This window comes from Microtus ochrogaster, assembly GCF_000317375.1.
Source record: "Microtus ochrogaster isolate Prairie Vole_2 chromosome 14 unlocalized genomic scaffold, MicOch1.0 chr14_random_1, whole genome shotgun sequence".
Classification (NCBI taxonomy): domain Eukaryota; kingdom Metazoa; phylum Chordata; class Mammalia; order Rodentia; family Cricetidae; genus Microtus; species Microtus ochrogaster.
In genome coordinates, this window is record NW_004949096.1 from 242,650 (window position 1) to 260,753 (window position 18,104).

At 40.1% G+C, this 18,104-nt stretch overlaps 2 protein-coding genes across 2 annotated transcripts in view; one reads left to right on the forward strand and one right to left on the reverse strand.

Moving 5' to 3' along the window:
* Ccdc73 (coiled-coil domain containing 73) overlaps window positions 1-664 on the forward strand; it is a 126,863-nt gene extending 126,199 nt beyond the window's left edge. The window contains exon 17 of the mRNA XM_005364019.3: window positions 138-664. Coding sequence (XP_005364076.1) covers window positions 138-359 — 222 coding nt within the window. The 3' untranslated portion in view covers window positions 360-664. The remainder of the gene's footprint in view (window positions 1-137) is intronic.
* Window positions 665-736: 72 nt separating this feature from the next.
* Eif3m (eukaryotic translation initiation factor 3 subunit M) lies at window positions 737-15,182 on the reverse strand. Its single transcript, XM_005364020.2, has 11 exons — window positions 15,023-15,182; window positions 12,810-12,942; window positions 11,797-11,935; window positions 11,284-11,407; window positions 10,912-11,006; window positions 8,646-8,729; window positions 7,745-7,844; window positions 7,098-7,179; window positions 2,653-2,796; window positions 1,360-1,420; window positions 737-935 (listed from the first exon to the last, which is right to left on the reverse strand). The coding sequence occupies exons 1-11, from the start codon at window positions 15,062-15,064 to the stop codon at window positions 815-817; spliced, it is 1,125 nt and encodes a 374-aa protein (XP_005364077.1). The 5' UTR covers window positions 15,065-15,182; the 3' UTR covers window positions 737-814.
* Between the last annotated feature and the right edge of the window lie 2,922 nt (window positions 15,183-18,104).

The window sequence follows — 18,104 nt, forward strand, 5'->3', positions numbered from 1 at the left end:
TCGCCCGGCCACTATAGTAATTCTTAAGTCAGCCATGAGATAGCTTTACTCTCCACTCTGATTGCAGGTGTTCTGGGTTTTCCTCACTGCAATTTGTATGGTAATTTTGATGGTGAAATAAACATGGTCTTTCCTAGGTGAAAGCAGAACCTTGGATTTCAACTGTGCAACAAAGCAATTCACAGGCAAAGGAGGTGACAGACACTCCTGATCTACTCACCTTTTCACCTGGTAACAAAGACTGGCAGAGCCTTATGATAAACCAACTAAATGAGATTGAAAAGTTGCTAAGCTTAGAAAACAGCAACCAGACCAAAAAAAGAAAAGCAGAAGAGATGCTGGAAAAAACAAGCGACTAAATGTTGATAAATGTCATAGTCAAACTGATGAGCTCAGGTGAAAGACTGATAGAAGCTTTCTGTAGTCAACCTGACATGATACACTCAGGTGAAAGACTGATCATCTAAGCTTTACAGCTAGCTGCCTTCACTTCACCAACTTTTTCTAGTATGATGGAGACTTCATCTTGTATTTGCAGAGCTTGCTGTTAGCATCAGGCCTCTTTAAACTTTTATCTTCCCTTTGTATAATTCCTTCAAAGCACTGTTTGTTAGTTCCTTTCTTTACAGAATTCAAATATTATGATTAAGACAAACTGTCCCTTTTTTAACATTAGTTTGTTTTCTAGAGTTTGTGATATTCCTTAAAACTGAAAAAATAAATGGCCAGACTAGTCAAATTTCAATTGAAAGCATTTTACTATGACTTAAAACATTTCTTCCCTCAAAGAAAAAACAATTATTTGCATAAAAATTCAGGTATCAGAAAGACTCAAAAGGCTATTTTTCACTTTGTTCAAGTTTTGTTTCCAGGCATTAAGAGTGTCATACAGCTGTTGCCACTGCTGTTTTCCAAATGTCCGATGTGTGCTGTGACTAAAAATTAAGAACAAAGTATTAGTCAACCTTTTAACTGTTGAATATTCGTTCAAAACACTATACAATTGAAGACTCCTTAAATCAAAATTAAATATCATTTAAAGTTAAAGGAGAATTTAAGCATTAGATGTTTAGAAACTCTTTTACCATACTGATCTCTCCAACAACTATAAAGCAGACACAAAGTCATTAGTATTCTAGCCAGTGCTTAGCCATTAAATGAAATGTGCTGGAAAATAGGGCTCTTTCATTAAATAAGCTAATCACATTCGGTCTGAACCTTAATAAAATTATGATAAACAGCCACTGTTTAACTACAGGCAACTCGTAAGGACACTACCTTGGTTCTCTAAACATTTAAGTAAAGTAATCAGAACAAACTAAACCGTCCTACAGAAGGAAGCAAAAATATAGTTCTTACCTGACAACTACTTTTCTCTGGGTCTGATCAATTTTGCAGTAGACCATTTTAGTTCTTACAGCTGGAAGAGATTTTTACACATTAAGTTATATATAAGGTTTCTAAGGAAAAACAGCTAGGTATGACCAACTGTCCAGAATAAAACTCTATATTTGTAGATAACATTTAAAAAAAAATAGCTCGCTGGGCGATGGTGGCGCACGCCTTTAATCCCAGCACTCGGGAGGCAGAGGCAGGTGGATCTCTGTGAGTTCGAGACCAGCCTGGTCTACAGAGCTAGTTCCAGGACAGGCTCCAAAGCCACAGAGAAACCCTGTCTCGAAAAACAAAAAAAAAAAAAAAAAAAAAGCTCTTTGAATATAATACAGAAAATTTAACCAGGAGGAAGGCTATGTGGTATCTGATGAATACTAGAGCAAACCATTCAGTATTATAATGTTTTTACTCCGAACTCCAGTTTAAAAGGCAGGTGTAGTCACACTTAAAATCTCAGCCTATGAGAGACTGAGACAGTAGAACTGTCTTGAGTTTAGGCCAGGCTGAGTCATAGTTTTGACCCTGTCAAAACAATGAATTCTATTCTGTTCCACAATAACTCATGGGGAGGATTAGCCTTCAAATAAAGTATTACTTCTTTAGACAGCTACTGAAAACTTAGATTATTAGAAGCCAAGCCAACAGTTGTATATATTAACTGTACAATCTAATTTCAAAATTAAAAAGCCTGGAAAAATATTCTTGGTTAGCAGGTCTATCATTCTATTTGCATTAATGTGTTTAACCTTAGGATTACAAATAAGGTCCACATTCCTGTCCTACAGACACACAGGTCTTTGTGAGCTGCCCAATGTTGGTGCTGGGAAGCAAACTCCATTCTTCTGGAAGAGTAAGAAACACTCTTAATGGAAAAGATGTGGGCTAAAATTCCTGTTCTTTTTGTTTTGAGAGTCTTGCTATGTACCCCCAGTTGACTTATGGTAGTCCTTCTGCCTCAGCCTCCAGAGTGACAGGATCAGAGTATCCATCAGCGTGCCCACGGAAGCGTCCTTGCTTCTAACCACTGTAAATAGCACTGTGAGATTTTAGAAACAGGACAAAAGCCCAAAGCCACAGTTTATATATTTATATATAGACTTTCCATTCTACTACAAATAAATTTGATTACCTGCTAAACAAATATATCTTCTACCAAACAACCCAGGCTTACTAGCATAAAGTGCATTTCAAATTAATAATCTTAGGGTCCACATCACAGATATTCTAAAGGCAATGAGAAATGTTCTGTTGTCTTACCATCAATAACAAATGCTTCAACATCATCAGCTCCAATCTGTAGCTCTTGCTGCATTGTATCAAAAGAAATCTCTTTGTTTTCCACTGCCATCCCCATGAAAGTGAGGAGTCTCATTTTCGCCATATTTTGTTCATGTAACAGGCCTGAAGAACAGAACAGTGAACCCGGTTGAGAGTCCATAAAAAGGTTTGCACAACCAACCATACTTAAGGTGCAGTTTGTCAATATGTGTGAGCATTTACATAGAGCAAACCTGACAAGTTATATTTGGCATTAGAGTGCTGATTTTTTTCTAAACTATATTATCTTATAATAATGAATAACAGAATATAGGTGATTAAGTCTAAAGTTAAGCATGGGCCACAAATAATATACTAAGCTGCCAGTCTGACTGACTCTGCCTCCTAAGCGCTGAGATTAAAGGTTTGCACCAACTCACCTATTTTACTAAGTTATATTTCCATATGCCATTTCCCTTCTGATTCCTCTGGATTTAGATTTGCAAATCAGGACTATCAAGGTTTGTTTATCATTTAACATTTTCAGGCCAACATATTCAGTAATTAAAATTGTACTGTTAGCAGATAATGCATGTTTGAGATAAAGCCAAAGAATAAAATTATACAAATCATTTAGTATTTGTATTATAATCTCTAATCATACACAGTATGTTATTCAGATCACAAAAAAATTGTGGAGTAGAAATAAACATAACAAGTAATCCTTTTTCTTAAAAAAAAAATAAGGGATCAAGTAGAAATTATAGGCAGAGAATTTAAGCCCATTTGTAAAACAGTGTAAAAACACAAAGTAACTTTAAAATTCTAAAGCTTTTTGAATTTTTCCCCTTCCTTTTTTTAAGGGGGGGGGAGACAAGGTCTCTCTACATAGCCCTGACTGTCTTAGAACTCATTATGCAGACTGGGCTGGCCTCACACTCAGAGATCTGCCTGCCTCTGCCTCCAAGGGCTAGAAGTAAAGGTGTGCCCCGCCACATTTGGCTAGCTCTGAATCTTTAACAGGGTCCTATGCAGAATTATAGCAGAGTGTTAATGGACTTGTTTTGACGGTACTTTATGATCAAAACAAGTTTTAAAAGGTAGTTGAATTATCAAGTGTATTGTTAAAGTTATTTAAGCACCCACAAATAAAATGACAGTTAAAAGATTCATGTATTAGTGGAAGACAAGGGAAGCCCGTTAATCCAGGGCATGATTATCTGTTAATTAGCTGTAATTATGATACAGGCTTCCGATTTGGCACAGATTCAACAAATAACATGATCATCATAACTCAAACGAATGAGGTACACAAGTAAGTATTACTGAGTTTAATGGTAATCTACAAGCATCGAAAAATTAATTAGTGCACATAAACCCTAATTAACAAATGCAAATCAGATGGTAATTAACTTTCTGAAGCAAGAAGGTAGCAACTGGGTAACACCAGATTACATGTGGACATGTTAGGGCAATTTGGTTGACACAAGATAATGATACAATTGGCCCAAGTTGTCAATGTTAATTTTAAAAAATGTTTTGACAATCTAATGCCACCTGTGGAATATAATACTTATAACCTGATTTTCACTACAATAAATATCTAACAATACATATAAAACCTCCAATATAAACATGCAATACCATTTCTCCTATAGTATCTGTAAAAAAGTCAATTTACAGTGAAGATGCTCAAAAACAAAAGGCAAATTAGGAAATTTGTTTTCTAGTTGGCACAATAAATTAACAGTCAGGAATTTGTTCCAATCAAAGAGTAAGTATTAAAAGATTCTAAAAAAAAATCCCTTTGCAATCTCAGTTCTAGGTACATAAACAGAATCCTCTGAGTATGAAAAATAATACTGAGTTTTCAAATTCTGAAGGTCTGATTAAAAACTGCATGCAGAGATGCCTGTGCTTAGTTTATGGACTAGGTTAGTAAAGCTGTGTCTTCTTCCACTATCCCTTCTCCACCTTTCTTGAGAAAAGGCTTTCACTGAACATGGCTCCGACCATTCAGCTAGATTGCCTAGTCTGCAGACCTTGATTCTGCCTGTTAGTGCATGACCAGCATTAGGATAGCAGGCACAGACTGCCTCTCCCAGCTTTGACATGGGTGCTGGGATCTGACCCCAGTTCTCATGCTTGCACGCCACATACCTTTACCTACTGAGACATCTTTCTAAGCCTTTAAAAATACCTCTTAAATAGTTTACTGATGCTCTTGTGCAGGACCCTACTGTAAATGAAAACAAATGTATCAAAGGAATGAAGATTATTCCTGGAATGAATTGCATGAAATCGTTTTTTTTCTGTCTAAAAAACAAGTCACATTTATGGCCATTACTTTTATAAACAAGGAACCAAATGTATAGCCTGTACAGTTCTGAAAAAGCAAACTATTACACAGATGAAGCTTGAGTTACAGGTCTGAAGGCAGCAGCGCTTTGGTTCATGAACTGGGCTCCCTTCCTAGAGGAAGGCTCAGGGCTCTCCATCGTATTTCAATTTTAAAGTTATAAAAAAATCTAATTTTATGGAAACATTTATTCATTACTAATATGTCAAAACCTTAATGCAGTAATAAAAAAATGTGCATCATTGAGCAATTTCTGCATTGTCACTGACCCTTGTCTTAAAATGCTGCAATATAGAAAACGCAGTTTTAATGCATGCAATAGCTTATGAACCAATGCTCCTTTGAAACAGTCAATTACACATGGATGGGGGAGTGTCAAAGTGTTAATTACTACTCCTTTTGCCTTGGTGCGTAAATAAAGAGGTTGCTGACATTAACATTCCATCACACAGCTTCATGCCACAAACCAAATTAACTGGGACAGAATATTGTTTTCTGGGTCTAGTGCACCTGGCAAAGTATTCAACACAGACACTCATGCATCTCTTTAATCTTGGTGTATTTCAAATGCCATATGTTCAAGTGAGTTAACCTTCCCCCAAACCAACAGCTGTAGAGAACGTACAGGTGTTGGGAATTAAGACTAACCAAACTACAAAATGAGTTTAGTCATGTCAATTCCAATAGTCCTCTTCAGTATCTACATCTCACATTGGCTAATCATTCAATTTTAATATGAAACACAAATCAACCTCTACTGTCTTTTAATTGCTGCCCACCAGGAAAATAAACTCCCTTTATTTCAGTTGACTTACAAAACCTATGAGTTTTAGAATATTTAAAACCCATTCAAAGACTGGAGAAATGGCTTGGCTAGGAAAGACACTTGCCATCAAGCCTAACAACCCAAGTTTGATACCTGGGACACACACAGTAGGAGAGAGCAGACTCCTCCAAGTTGTCTTCTGACATTATACATGTATGTACATAGACACGCACATCAGTAACTAAAATTTTAATACGAATAGAAAACTATTTAAAACCAAACAAAAACACCAAAGATAAAAGTCAGATTTCTTATGCTGTCTTCAAAATATAGTTCAGAGCTTTTATTACTATGCAAATATCACTACACATCCATTGACAGTGGAGTCAACCATATATTTAATTGTAGCCCCACTAGCTCGGTCAGTAGAGCATAAGACTCTTAATCTCAGGGTCGTGGGATCAAACTCCACATTGGGCACCAGATGTAGCACTAATTCTAATTGTTCTTAATAATAAAAACTTAGAGTCAGCTATCGCAGTGAAAGCTGAAAGCTCAGACAAGCAGAGCAGTCAGTCACTAGAGAGTTCTTACCTCTAAAGACTGAGGGGGTAATCCTGTCTCTACAAATCCTCAGACTGAACGATATCTTTCTGAAACCTCAGACAGTCCCTCCCTGAGACTGAATCCTCATTTGGTATCCATCTCTACAAATCCTCAGACTGCATCTGAGCTCCTGTCTCCTCCTCCTGCTTTATATTCCTCTCTCTACTTAGCCATGTCACCTTGTCTCCAGCTCCCCAGTGCCGGGATTAAAGGCGTGGGATCCCAAATGCTGAAGGCATGAAATAAAAAGTGTTGGGATTGATCGATCACCTTTGTGTGAGTTCTGTTTGTCTTTCAGACAGATTCAATCCCATGTAGCTCAGGGTGGCTTTGAAATAACAGAGATCTGTCTGCCTCTATTTTCCAAGTGCTAGGATTAAAGGTGTGTGCCAAGTGGCCTGGCCTCTATGGCTAACTAGTGGCTTATCTCTACACTCTGATCTTCAGGCAAGCTTTATTTGTTAGATCACAAACAAAATATCACTACCTTGAATGTTTTTTACTAAAGGGGGGGGACCTGATACAATTCTGCAACTACATTATTCTTTACACACCATCAAACATTCCAAATAATAATAAAAATCAATCTTAACCATTAGTCTTTCTTTGTCAAGTCTTACCAGCTTTCAAAATAAGGTGTAATGGCTCAGAGTCATTCCTGTCTTCCCCGCAAAACAAAGAAACAAACCCCAACAATCAATACCCAACACTTACCAAGTGAATCAATGAAGTCTTTATTATTCTGATAGAATTTGACATACGATGCCAATTTAGCACTCACAAAAATGGTTAATAACTAGAGATAAGAGACAAAATAGTATCAAGATAGAAGCTAGATGTACATTCAGATTTTAAGACACTAATTTCTAACAATAATTCTCCATGTTAAAGTTAATGCCCAACCACCCAACTAGTTCATTTAAAAAATAAAAATAAATCATCCAATAAGGAAGTACAGTGAGCACTAAACTACCTAGATCAAATGGAAAACAGTGCACAAAACTAGCTGTACTTCAGAACTATTTGGTTTTGTTTCTAACAGAATGTCTTGCTATGTTTGTTCTCCCAAATGCTGGGACCAAGACTGGCTGTTCTTGTGTTTATCTTAATTTGGGGCAGTGATATTAAGCAATAAAAAGAAACGTGTTTTAGTGAAGTTCAACATGTCTAGACCAAGAAAGAAGATACAGGAACAGTGTTCAGTAGATAGAGAAAGCTGACCCTAATCCTAATTAATACCAGTCTGTTCCCCACAGAGGGTAGGGTCTCTGCTGCATGAATTCCATACAAAGGGGGACTTCTGCTTCATTATGTAAGACTGCAGAGAGAACACTATTCACACCAAAGGACAAACTACTTACATCATGGATAAGCTCGCCTTCCAAAAATTTGACTGGCTTTAGAGTAAGAAGATGGTCAAAAAGAAAGGCATTTGGATCCTTTAGTGCCCGCACAATGCACCTTGATAAGAAAACAAAAAGTAAGCTGGGCTTTGAAATCTTAGCTTGTTTCTGACTACTTTGCATATCAGAAGATATATTTAATTCAATAAATTAAGAGTTCAATATCCAAAAGCAAAATATGCAAATTTGGGTTAAAACCGGTCAGTATCTTTTTATTGAGGTGTGCTTGGTTACCTGTAATGCAACAGCAGGAGCTCACAGGCGTCACATCTCATTCACCCTTATAGACCGTTGTCATGACCACTCACCCTTACAACAACCTAACAGACCATTCTCATGACTGTATTAGAGATCATGAAAGATACTCAGAGAAACAAGAAACTCATCTTGTAAATACAAATTAAGATCTGGAGTGAAAGTTTAAATACTGATATCCTCAAAGTAGGGCCTCTGCCATTATCTCTCTGTGTGTCAACCCCCCGCTGTGTCCAAGTCCATGGACAGTAATAACCCTATATGGAAATTTCCTAAAAATCTAATTCTAGCCTCACTGTTATGTTAAATCTAGGACTATAAAAATCCTTATTTTCTCATTAACAACTGGTTAAATTTTGCCAAGCAAACTTTTCCCTATCTACAAACCTTATTCAGAGAAACTGACGTCAGAGTGAGTTTAATTCTTTGGCTTTGCTTATTAGCCATAAACAGCACAGTCTGTACAGTAACACCAAGTGGCTATTTCACATGCATTATCAATCCTTAATGTCCTACTGACTACCCTGGTCTGCTGGCAGTTGCAGAAATTATGTCAATTACTGAACTGAATTCTGTAGCTCACCCAAGCAATGCTCAATGTTACCTGTGGGCATCAACTCGAGCCTGGGAAGCATTGTCTTCTGTATAACTCCCAAGCAATTCCACCATGACCTTTGATGCAGCATCACTTAAAAAAAAAAAAAGCCATCATCATTTCATTGGTCTGAATTTTATTGGTCATTCATCCTCTGTAGATCTTATGCATATATAAAACAGTGATGAAAATGGCTGTTCTCAAGGTATGACAGGCAAGCTGAGATCCCCAAATAGGAAATCTCCCTTTACCTTCTAGTCTTTGCCAAGAAACAAGTTAAGGTGGAAGGCAGGGCAAGTTGATTTGCCTGCCAAAGAAGAGGTGAGTAAAAAGGCTCAAGGTAAGCTGTTAGGACAGTGTGACTATTGAGCCAACATCAGGCATTTAAATCACTGCTTAAAATAGCTTTCCAATTTAAATTATCCTTAAAATTATGTGGATAGTCAATTCTTACTATTATAAAAGGGATAGAATAACTGAATCCATTTATTCAACTTGGATGCTTATAAAATGCTTCTCCTGCCTGGGGATGTAGCTCAGTGGCCGAGTGCTTGTGAGAGGCTCTGGGTCTAGTCCCAGTACCTCCAAACATCAAGCAAACAAACCCAATATTTACCTTTGTCTTTCTTACTTCCTTTAATTGGTGATCTTCAGCCAGTCGAGAAATTATTGCTAAGCTGAGAAAGACTAGGTTTCCCCCTTTCTTTTTCTAGATTTTTTTCCCCTTCCTATCTGCAATCAACCTGAGAAGCACAGCAGGAACTGTTTGCCTTAAGTTCAAAGATATAGCTAGGCATAGTTATATGGCACTTAACATCTTAAACACAGTGGTGAATTATAAAAATCCAAAGAAAAGCATTAAGAAACCTCATGGACTAGTCATAGTTAATTGTCTTATTCTCCATCCCAGGCACACCATGTCTTCCAGCAACCACAGTATAAGATCTAGTACATCTTAACTAAACAAGTCTTTTTATTAAAAATCAAATACTCCATTTAAAATGCACAGCATAGAGGCTGGAGAGATGGCTCAGTGATTTAGAGCATAGTCTGCTCTTCCAAAGGCACCGAGTACCGAGTTCAATTCCCAGCAACCACATGGTGGTTTATAACCATCTGTAATGAGATCTGGTGCCCTCTTCTGGCCTGCAGAAGCATCACAGTATACAGAATAAATAAATATATCTTTAAAACAAAATGCACCACATGACAGGACATAAATGGGCTAGCGAACTAGGATCAGTCATTAAATTGTAGGGACACATGTGATGTGCAGACATACATGCAGGCAAAACATCTCTACACATAAAAATAAAACACACACACTGAAGTTTTTTTCTTTCTTTTTTTTTTTTAAAGAGAAAGTATTCAGCAGTGAAGAATATTGTAATAGCCAACACCAGGACATGTCCAGTAGCCCTGGTAGATGTTACTGACCTACCTTTATTTCCCTGAGAATAGCTGTGGAATTCAATTATTTCCTTTCAATACATAACAGACTAAGAGCCAAACAAGCAATAATGATGATAAATTTTCCAGAGTGGAATTATCAACTCCACCAAGCACCTGACATTCACAGGCAATCACAACACCCATCAACCTAAAACCACTGTGTTATAAAAAAAAATCAACTCCTAAAGGAGAATTTTAAAATGCACAGTATAACAGGGAAAGATAGTCACATTTAACACTAACCAGTGTTTGCTTAGTAACGAAGCCTTTAATACCCCATCTGTGATGTCCTTAATGAACCAAGGTAAGGAGTAGTAGTACTCTTTCCACTTTGAAGTACTAGAGCTACACCAAACAGTCTATTCTATTCAGGGTCATGCAAGAGGTGAGCTCAAGGTCCAGAGACCTGACTCTACAGCCTGAACACTGAAATACACACCTGTCCTCGTACAGGCTAGAAGCACTCCATCTGAAATGGTCCTCTCAACCCTTTACTGACAATGGGTTAAAAATGCTGTCACAGCAGGGCAGCATGGAGAATACCCACTGCCAGGACCAGAGGCACACGCCACACCTGACCCAAGTGTTTCTGGGTATGGAAGTCCGGGCTTCACCTGTGCAAGCACTCTACTAATTAGGCTCTATCTCCAGCCTCTGACCCAGTCAGCCTTTGCAATTATCTTTTAACTTAGTAGCTAAAAATCTAAGAAATAGAATTCTGATGACTGTGGAGAACAAAGAAGAACTACTCGATCAACTTGTCAAGAAATGTCCCCGCCTACTTAAATAGCTGGAGAGATCATCAGTGCAGTACTCTGCATACCTTTTCTTACAATCCACGAGTGCCTCATAAAGCAGTCTTAAGAGGGTGTGTTTCTTTTCAGTGGTGAGCTTCCAGTCGGAAATCCACTTTCTCACCTACAGTAAGATTTACAAAAGGAAAGAACTTATTAACACAACTGAGCAGCAGATGTTCAGTTTAAAACTCTTAGAAGGCAGACTGGGCAAGAGGATCTGTTCAAGCTTATCCCCGGCTACACGACACGTCAGATGTCAGCCTAGGCTACACCCCACACTTTTCCAAAGGAGAAAAAGAGATAAAGTTCAGGACACACAGAGCTGCTACTATGTCAGCTTACATCCTAAGTAAGCTACATTTCCTACAAACTGAATAGGCACTCCACAAGACACTCACTTGATCCAGCTCAGTTGGGATGTACTGGATGGCCCCACACGATGCTGCCACCTTGATGAGGCTGCAGTACACTGTGTATCTTACAGGAGTGTTCTTATCCATACCGTGGAAAAGGTTGCTGAGCCTGGTTAACAAACATGTAACAATGGCTGAGGTCAGCAATCAAAGTACTAACTGAGGTTATTGGCCATTACAACAAACCTGAGGTGCACTATCAATCACTTCATAGTACAAAGGAGGGAATTGGGGCACAGAAAGTTAAGAGACTGCCCAAGACATTGCTAACAAAAGCTACCAACAGTCAAATTCCAAACTTCCTGCTTTTAACAATTACAACTTATGCCATACAAGCAGCCCTTTGAGTGCTTTGTTTCTAAAAGAGATTTATTTTTATTATTCTAAAGTGCATTTGTATGTGTAGCAGAAGAGGCCGGAAGTACTGGCTCCCTGGGAGCTGGAGTCAGGTCCCCTGTAGAGCCATCTCCAGCCTCCTCTCGCAGTCTTAAAACTTACAGTTGCAGTCTCAGAGAAGGGCGTTCACCTTCCCGAAACTTGACCAGCTTTTCACACAGACTTTCAATCAATGCTTCTTGCTTGTCTGGTTCCAGGATCAAGAGGAGGGATACCACACTGTTCATCACACTTTCAACATCTGCATAAGCAACAAGAACACAGCCAGGAGAGATACAGCATTCAGCATGTCTAGTTCAGTATGTTATTTCTAGTGTCTCAGTACACAGTCACTACAGGTTTGGCGACTGTCTGAAAAGACACTTGATTCAGGGAGAGCAGTAAGTATATCGCATTCATGAGTTCACACTGCACCAGCACCACTGCAAAGCCAATACTCAGAAGACAGGTGATGATTTACATAATCATTTATGTAAATCCTGTTATGGTTTTTATTGGCATAGGCTCCAATCATCTTGAAATTACTGGCTGGATTATAAAGTCAGGGTATCTCAATGGAAGAAAACTTTGTGCCTCACATAAAGAATTACTTAGAAATGAAAGGCTGTTAAATTTCTATCTGGTTAACTCACTTCCAAGTATTACAGATATTAACTGCACAAAAATTTAATCTCTAAACCTTAACAAGGATTTCAGAACTCACAGTACAGAAATTCTAGCTCTCAATAAATGGGGAACAGCCCAACAATTATCTATTACTTGAAGTAATGTCCTCTTTGATGCCTATCCAAACCTCTTCGGTTCATTTTAAAACATCAACAACTAGTATGTATAGAAACACAGATATACTTTCAAAAAGTTTCCCCAAAATGGCTTACTTTACAGGTCTAACAGAAAAAAACCTGAAATTATATGAAAAGATTATATTAAAAACAACTGCTTGAAAAATCTTTAATTTAAAAATATTTTCCTATATTTTGATTGTATTTTCTCTTCCATGCTGCTTAAAAATCTTAAAAGTCTCAAACCAAAGCATATAACTGCTAAGAAAAATTTTTAGGTAAAGAAGTTCTCTTATGATTAGTAAGAAATATTTTGTACAAATTAAAACAAACCTTTATCATCTTCCTTCAGACACACATCACAGGCTTCAATAATCTGAGCTAAATCTACATGAAGTCCACCTTCTGAGTTCTCTTCTGAGATCTCAGCTCCTTTTGATTTCAAATAAGCACGAAGTTCAGCTGCCTGTGAATCAAATAAGGTTGCTTATTTCTATGTCCATTTGTAAAACTGACTCACAACAAAACACTATCAAACCCATCTGCCCTGCTTCCAAAGTTATGCAAGTGCCAACTAATCGCCTTCAAGTTGATTCCCTCTCCCCCCATACAGCCCTGCAGCCACACTTCACCAAGACCATCTCCAGTTTCATGTCAGCCTGCTGAGCTCCAGTCGGAAGCAAATGCTTTCTCATAGAACCCAAGGGATTTCTGCTGGGAGGGATGGGGACTGCAGAGAAGTTGATCTCATTAGGGTCAGAAAGAACTTTTGGTCCAATCAAAACAACTAATTACTAAAATAAGTAATTTGGACTTTTTCCTGCTTTAATCCCTATTTATGATCTTTAATAATGTTTTTTTTTCTTTGATGGTTTGGCATCCATGTAGTCAAACATGCATACAGATGATTTTTAAATCTACTAAAATAAAAAACTGAAGCAGCAGAGGAAAGAATTTCACTAGAAAATGCACAGGTGGCAGGGAGTGTAGAAACACAGCTGTGGTCTCAGCACTTGAGACAGAGGCAGGGGGATCTCCATTGGTTCCAGGACAGCCAAGGCTACACGGTGAAACCCTTCTCACAAAATAAAGCAAAACAGAAAATGCACAAGTGGACAAAGCCAAAAGAACCTTGGAGGAGATAACTAATATTTTTATTCCCACAAATGTGTTTAGCTACCTCAGGAAAGAATCACTGAGATCTGATGGCATTATTTTTCCAAACAATAACATAGCAACCTCATATAAAAAGTTGGTATAGGCTGGGCATTGTGCACTTAGGAAGCAGAGGCAGGAAGATCTCTGTGAATTCGAGGCCAGCATGGTTTACAGAGTGAGTTCCAGGACTGCCAGGGTTGCTACACTGAGAAACCCGCCCTGAAAATTCTTCCTTATGACACCAATATATATCCAGTCAAGATTTTTTTAAATTTATTTATTTATTAAAGATTTCTGCCTCCTCCCCGCCACCACCTCCCTCCAGTCAAGATTTTTAAAAAGCTTTGTTCACTTACTGCTTTACAAACGCTTTCCTAAGAATTAATCAAGTTTAACTTTTTTTATATCATGTTTGTTGACCACAAGCAGCTATGGGACAGAAATAAGGAAAACCAAGACAGACAACTAATTCCAGTCAAAAGGACTAGAACATAATGATGAAGCAGTCCAACTATGTGCCTGAAAGGAAGGACTAGCGTGAAATTCATGCATTACCCAACAGAAACATAAGCACTGTACAATATGACCAGCGACAATAGTCACAGACCCTGGGGGAAGTACCCTTTTGATAAACATTAGTCAATTATTGGTAACACGATTCCGTTCTATCAACTACTCTGTATTCTTCTGTATCTTCCTGTGTGCGCATACCTCCCTCCGTTCTGTTTAACATATGGAACCTCAGGTTTCTGTCAGTAGGCATCATGTGCGCGCGCACACACAACACACACAAACGAATACGATGAGCGTCTTCAGACGATAAAATTAAAAGAATGTCATTCCGCAGGGTGGTGGTGGCGCACACCTTTAATCCCAGCACTTGGGAGGCAGAGGCAGGCGGATCTCTGTGAGTTCGAGACCAGCCTGGTCTACAGAGTGAGTTCCAGGACAGGCTCCAAAGCTATGGAGAAACCTGTCTCGGAAAACTTAAAAAAAAAAAAAAAGGATGTCAAACAATTAAACTTCTGTTATGAGGAAAACGACTCGTCCACTTCAAGTGTCGGGTGCGGACGTCTCTCCGCACAGACGCGGGGCTGACAGGTGGGGCTGTGCGAACAGCGGGAGCGGGTCACCGCCTAAAACGCAGGCCCTCAGGACCAGCATTCGGATGCCAGCTCAGAGCTGCTCTTCCCGGACGTACGCGAACCTCACCGACACCGCGCCCTGTCGTCGAAAAGTTCTAGGTCGTCGTCGGGGACCCACCCGGCCTGCGTCCTGAGCGTCGGCCGCGCGCGCGCCGAGACCCGGGCTGGAGAGCGCGCCCCCGCCTCCCGCTGCCGGAGGTCCCCACCCCCGCCGCCCCGCGGGCCCCGCGGCGCGCACCGCACCTGGTCTTCTTCGCTAATGTCGATGAAGGCCGGGACGCTCATGGTGAACGGCCGGCTGCGGAAGACACTCCGCTCGAGGACCACGCCGACCGGAAAAGGGAACAGGACCGCGCGGCGTTACGCACAACCGCTTCCGGGTCAGTCAGCTAGGGCCGGCTTGGTGGGCGGGGCCCGCGGTTCTACTTCCTTCTCGCGGGCGTCTGGGTCCTGCGCTCTGCCTCACCTCTGCACGGGCTCCTCCTCCCTAAAACCAGCTCCCCCGAAACTTAGGTGGGTTGGGCCGATTTGTCCTCGGCTGGCCTGCTGCTGTCAAGCTCTGCCCCAAGCAGCCCCCGGAGCCTCCCTCGGCTCCACCATTCGGAGCCTAGTGAGCTCTTGCTGACTCTGACAGCCTTCCAGATGGCCCCTGTCCTTTAAAGCCTTGGAGCTTTTGTTTTTTTGTTCTGTGTTATGCTTCAGCCCAGTTTGGTCCAGTTGCTAAGCAATGTTTCTAGTTGCTTGAGGGTGACTAGTTTTCAAAGAATGCTCCCACTTAACTAATAAGGACTTATCCAGAATACACAATATCTTAGTATCTGTTAGGGATGATTCCAGGTTCTCCCCTCCAAAGATGGCAAAATCTATGGGTACTCAAGGCCCTTATGTAAAAATGGCTTAGTGCGTGTATATTACCTATGCACCTCCCCTCCCCCCGTATACTTTAAGTTATCGCTGGGATACTTAAAATACCCAATACAATATAAATTCTATGTACTGTGTTTTCTAGGTAATGACAAGAGACTCTGCTAATCTAGTACAGATATTTTCCTGGAATATTATAGTCTGCAGTTGATTGAATCTGTATGCAGAACTTGAATTATGAAGGACAAGAAGGTTGAAACGCAGCAATAAGGGGGAAAGACAATTACAAAAGCGGGCTGAAAAAGTGAAAACAGACCTCATCAGAGAACACACACATGATATCCTCAGTTGAGAAAATACCCCATCAAATGGCCTGCCAGGCATCTTCTTAATTAATTAATGATTGATAGTGGCACTGTGACTGGTGCCACTCTGGGTAGATGGCCCTGAGCTGTACTGAAAACCAAACTGAACTAGCCAGGAGGAGCAAGCCTCTGCTTCAGTCCCTGCCTCGGGTTTCTGCCTTGGGCTCCTACCCTGACTTCCTTCAGCAATGGGCTTGACCCAAGAGTTATAAGGTAAAATAAACCCTTTCTCCCAAGCTGTTTTTCGCCAACGTTTTATCACAACAATGGAAAGCAAACTAAGACAATCTTCCTGGAGTACTGGGTTACAAAGCAGAATGAGCATGAGATACACTGTCAAGGAAGAAAAAAAGGAGGCTGGTTGAAGATGGGGGAGCAGATTTCTGAGGGAGGGAGGAGGAAGAGAGAGAGAAGAGGAGGGAGGGGATGGGAGAAGGGGGAGTGGGCATGGGGAACCAGAGCGTATTAGAATACTCTTCTCAGAATTGTAGATGGGAGAAGATACCCAGTAGTCCTGTGAAAATATTGATACACTAGTGAATAGTTAAGGCCAAAGCCAGGGCACCGAGGCTGGAGTACAGTCCTTGCTCATCGTCAGTAACCTTTGCTTTGTATTTTGAAAGATGTGTTTTCTCTGAGATTAATACTTTTCTTTCTTTCCTTTTCTTGTTTTGTTTTTGTTTGTTTGTTTCTTTGTTTTTGAATCAGGGTTTCTCTGTGTAACAGCCCTGACCGTCCTGAAACACACTTTGTAGACCAGACTGGCCTCGAACTCACAGAGATCCTCCTGTCTCTGCCTCCCAAGTGCTGGGATTGCAGGCGTGCGCCACCGCCGCCTGTTGAGAATACTTTTCAATCCTACTTTCACTTTCTTTCTGTTTCTTGATGAAAGTTTGTTGATCCAATTGTTCTCAACTTTAGTGTTGCCAGTTTTTTCTTCAATATTTCATTTTAACTCATCAATAAATCTTCCTTTAAAAATATAGATACTTTGTAGAGAGAGTATTTTAATATTAACACTTCCCCCCTTTTAAAACCATTTTCCTTTTTATGTGACTTTGTGAAGTAAAAGAACATGACTTCAGGGGGTTCTTGAGAAGGAGGTTAGAGAAAGGGCAGGGAGAAAATTATTTGAGGCTTTAGATATTTACTCATTTATTATAGAGTGTTGATCTCTCTGATATAACTAGGTACCAGGCACTGTCGCAGGTGTTTGAACTACCAGAGCAAACAAAATCAAGGCATGCAACTTATTTATTGTTTATATTGCTGTGACAGAATCAAACCATGGCTTTGTATGTGCAAGCTCTCTATCACTATGCAGTAAACAGTCCTTGTATTATTAGGATTGCTATTGCTGTAACAAAACCCCATGACCAAAAGCAAGCTGGGGAGGAAAGGGTTTATTTGGCTTCCACTTCCACATCATAGTCCATCAATGAAAGGAGTCGGGACAGGAACTCTGACAGGGCTGGAACCTGGAGGCAGAAGCTGATGCAGAGGGCATGGAAGAGTGCTGCTTTCCCTCTTGCTCCCCATGGATTGCTTAGCCTGCTTTCTTATAGGACCCAGGACCACCAGTCCAGGAGTGGCACCACCCACAGTGGGCTGGGCCCTTAATCAAGATTCCCATCTCAGGGAGCAGGAGGAGGGGAAGGAGAGGAAACTGGGATTGATGTGTAAAATGAGAAAAGATTGTTTTAAGAAAATAAATTTTAGGGGGCTGGAGAGATGGCTTAGAGGTTAAGAGCACTGGCTGTTCTTCCAGAGGTCCTGAGTTCAATTCCCAGCAACCACATGGTGCCTCACAACCATCTGTACTGAGATCTGGCGCCCTCCTCTGGCATGCCGGCATACATCGAGGCAGAATGTTGTATACATAATAGATAAATAAATCTTTTTTAAAAAAAGAAAAAGAAAATAAATTTTTAAAAAATTCCAGCTGGACGGTGGTGGCACACGCCTTTTATCCCAGCACTCGGGAGGCAGAGGCAAACAGATCTCTGTGAGTTCGAGGCCAGCCCAGTCTACCAGAGCAAGATCCAGGATAGGCTCCAAAGCCACAGAAAAGCCCTGTCTCCAAAAACCAAAAAAAA

Excerpts from the sequence above, each read along its gene's own strand:
- Eif3m (XM_005364020.2), bottom strand. The coding sequence starts at position 15,064 with ATGAGCGTCCCGGCCTTCATCGACATTAGCGAAGAAGACCAG. Across the intron at positions 11,936-12,809 it reads TCTGAAGGAAGATGATAAAG|ATGTTGAAAGTGTGATGAAC; the intron begins GTTTGTTTTAAT and ends TTGCTTATGCAG. Across the intron at positions 1,421-2,652 it reads TGAAGCATTTGTTATTGATG|CTGTAAGAACTAAAATGGTC; the intron begins GTAAGACAACAG and ends AATCTCTTCCAG.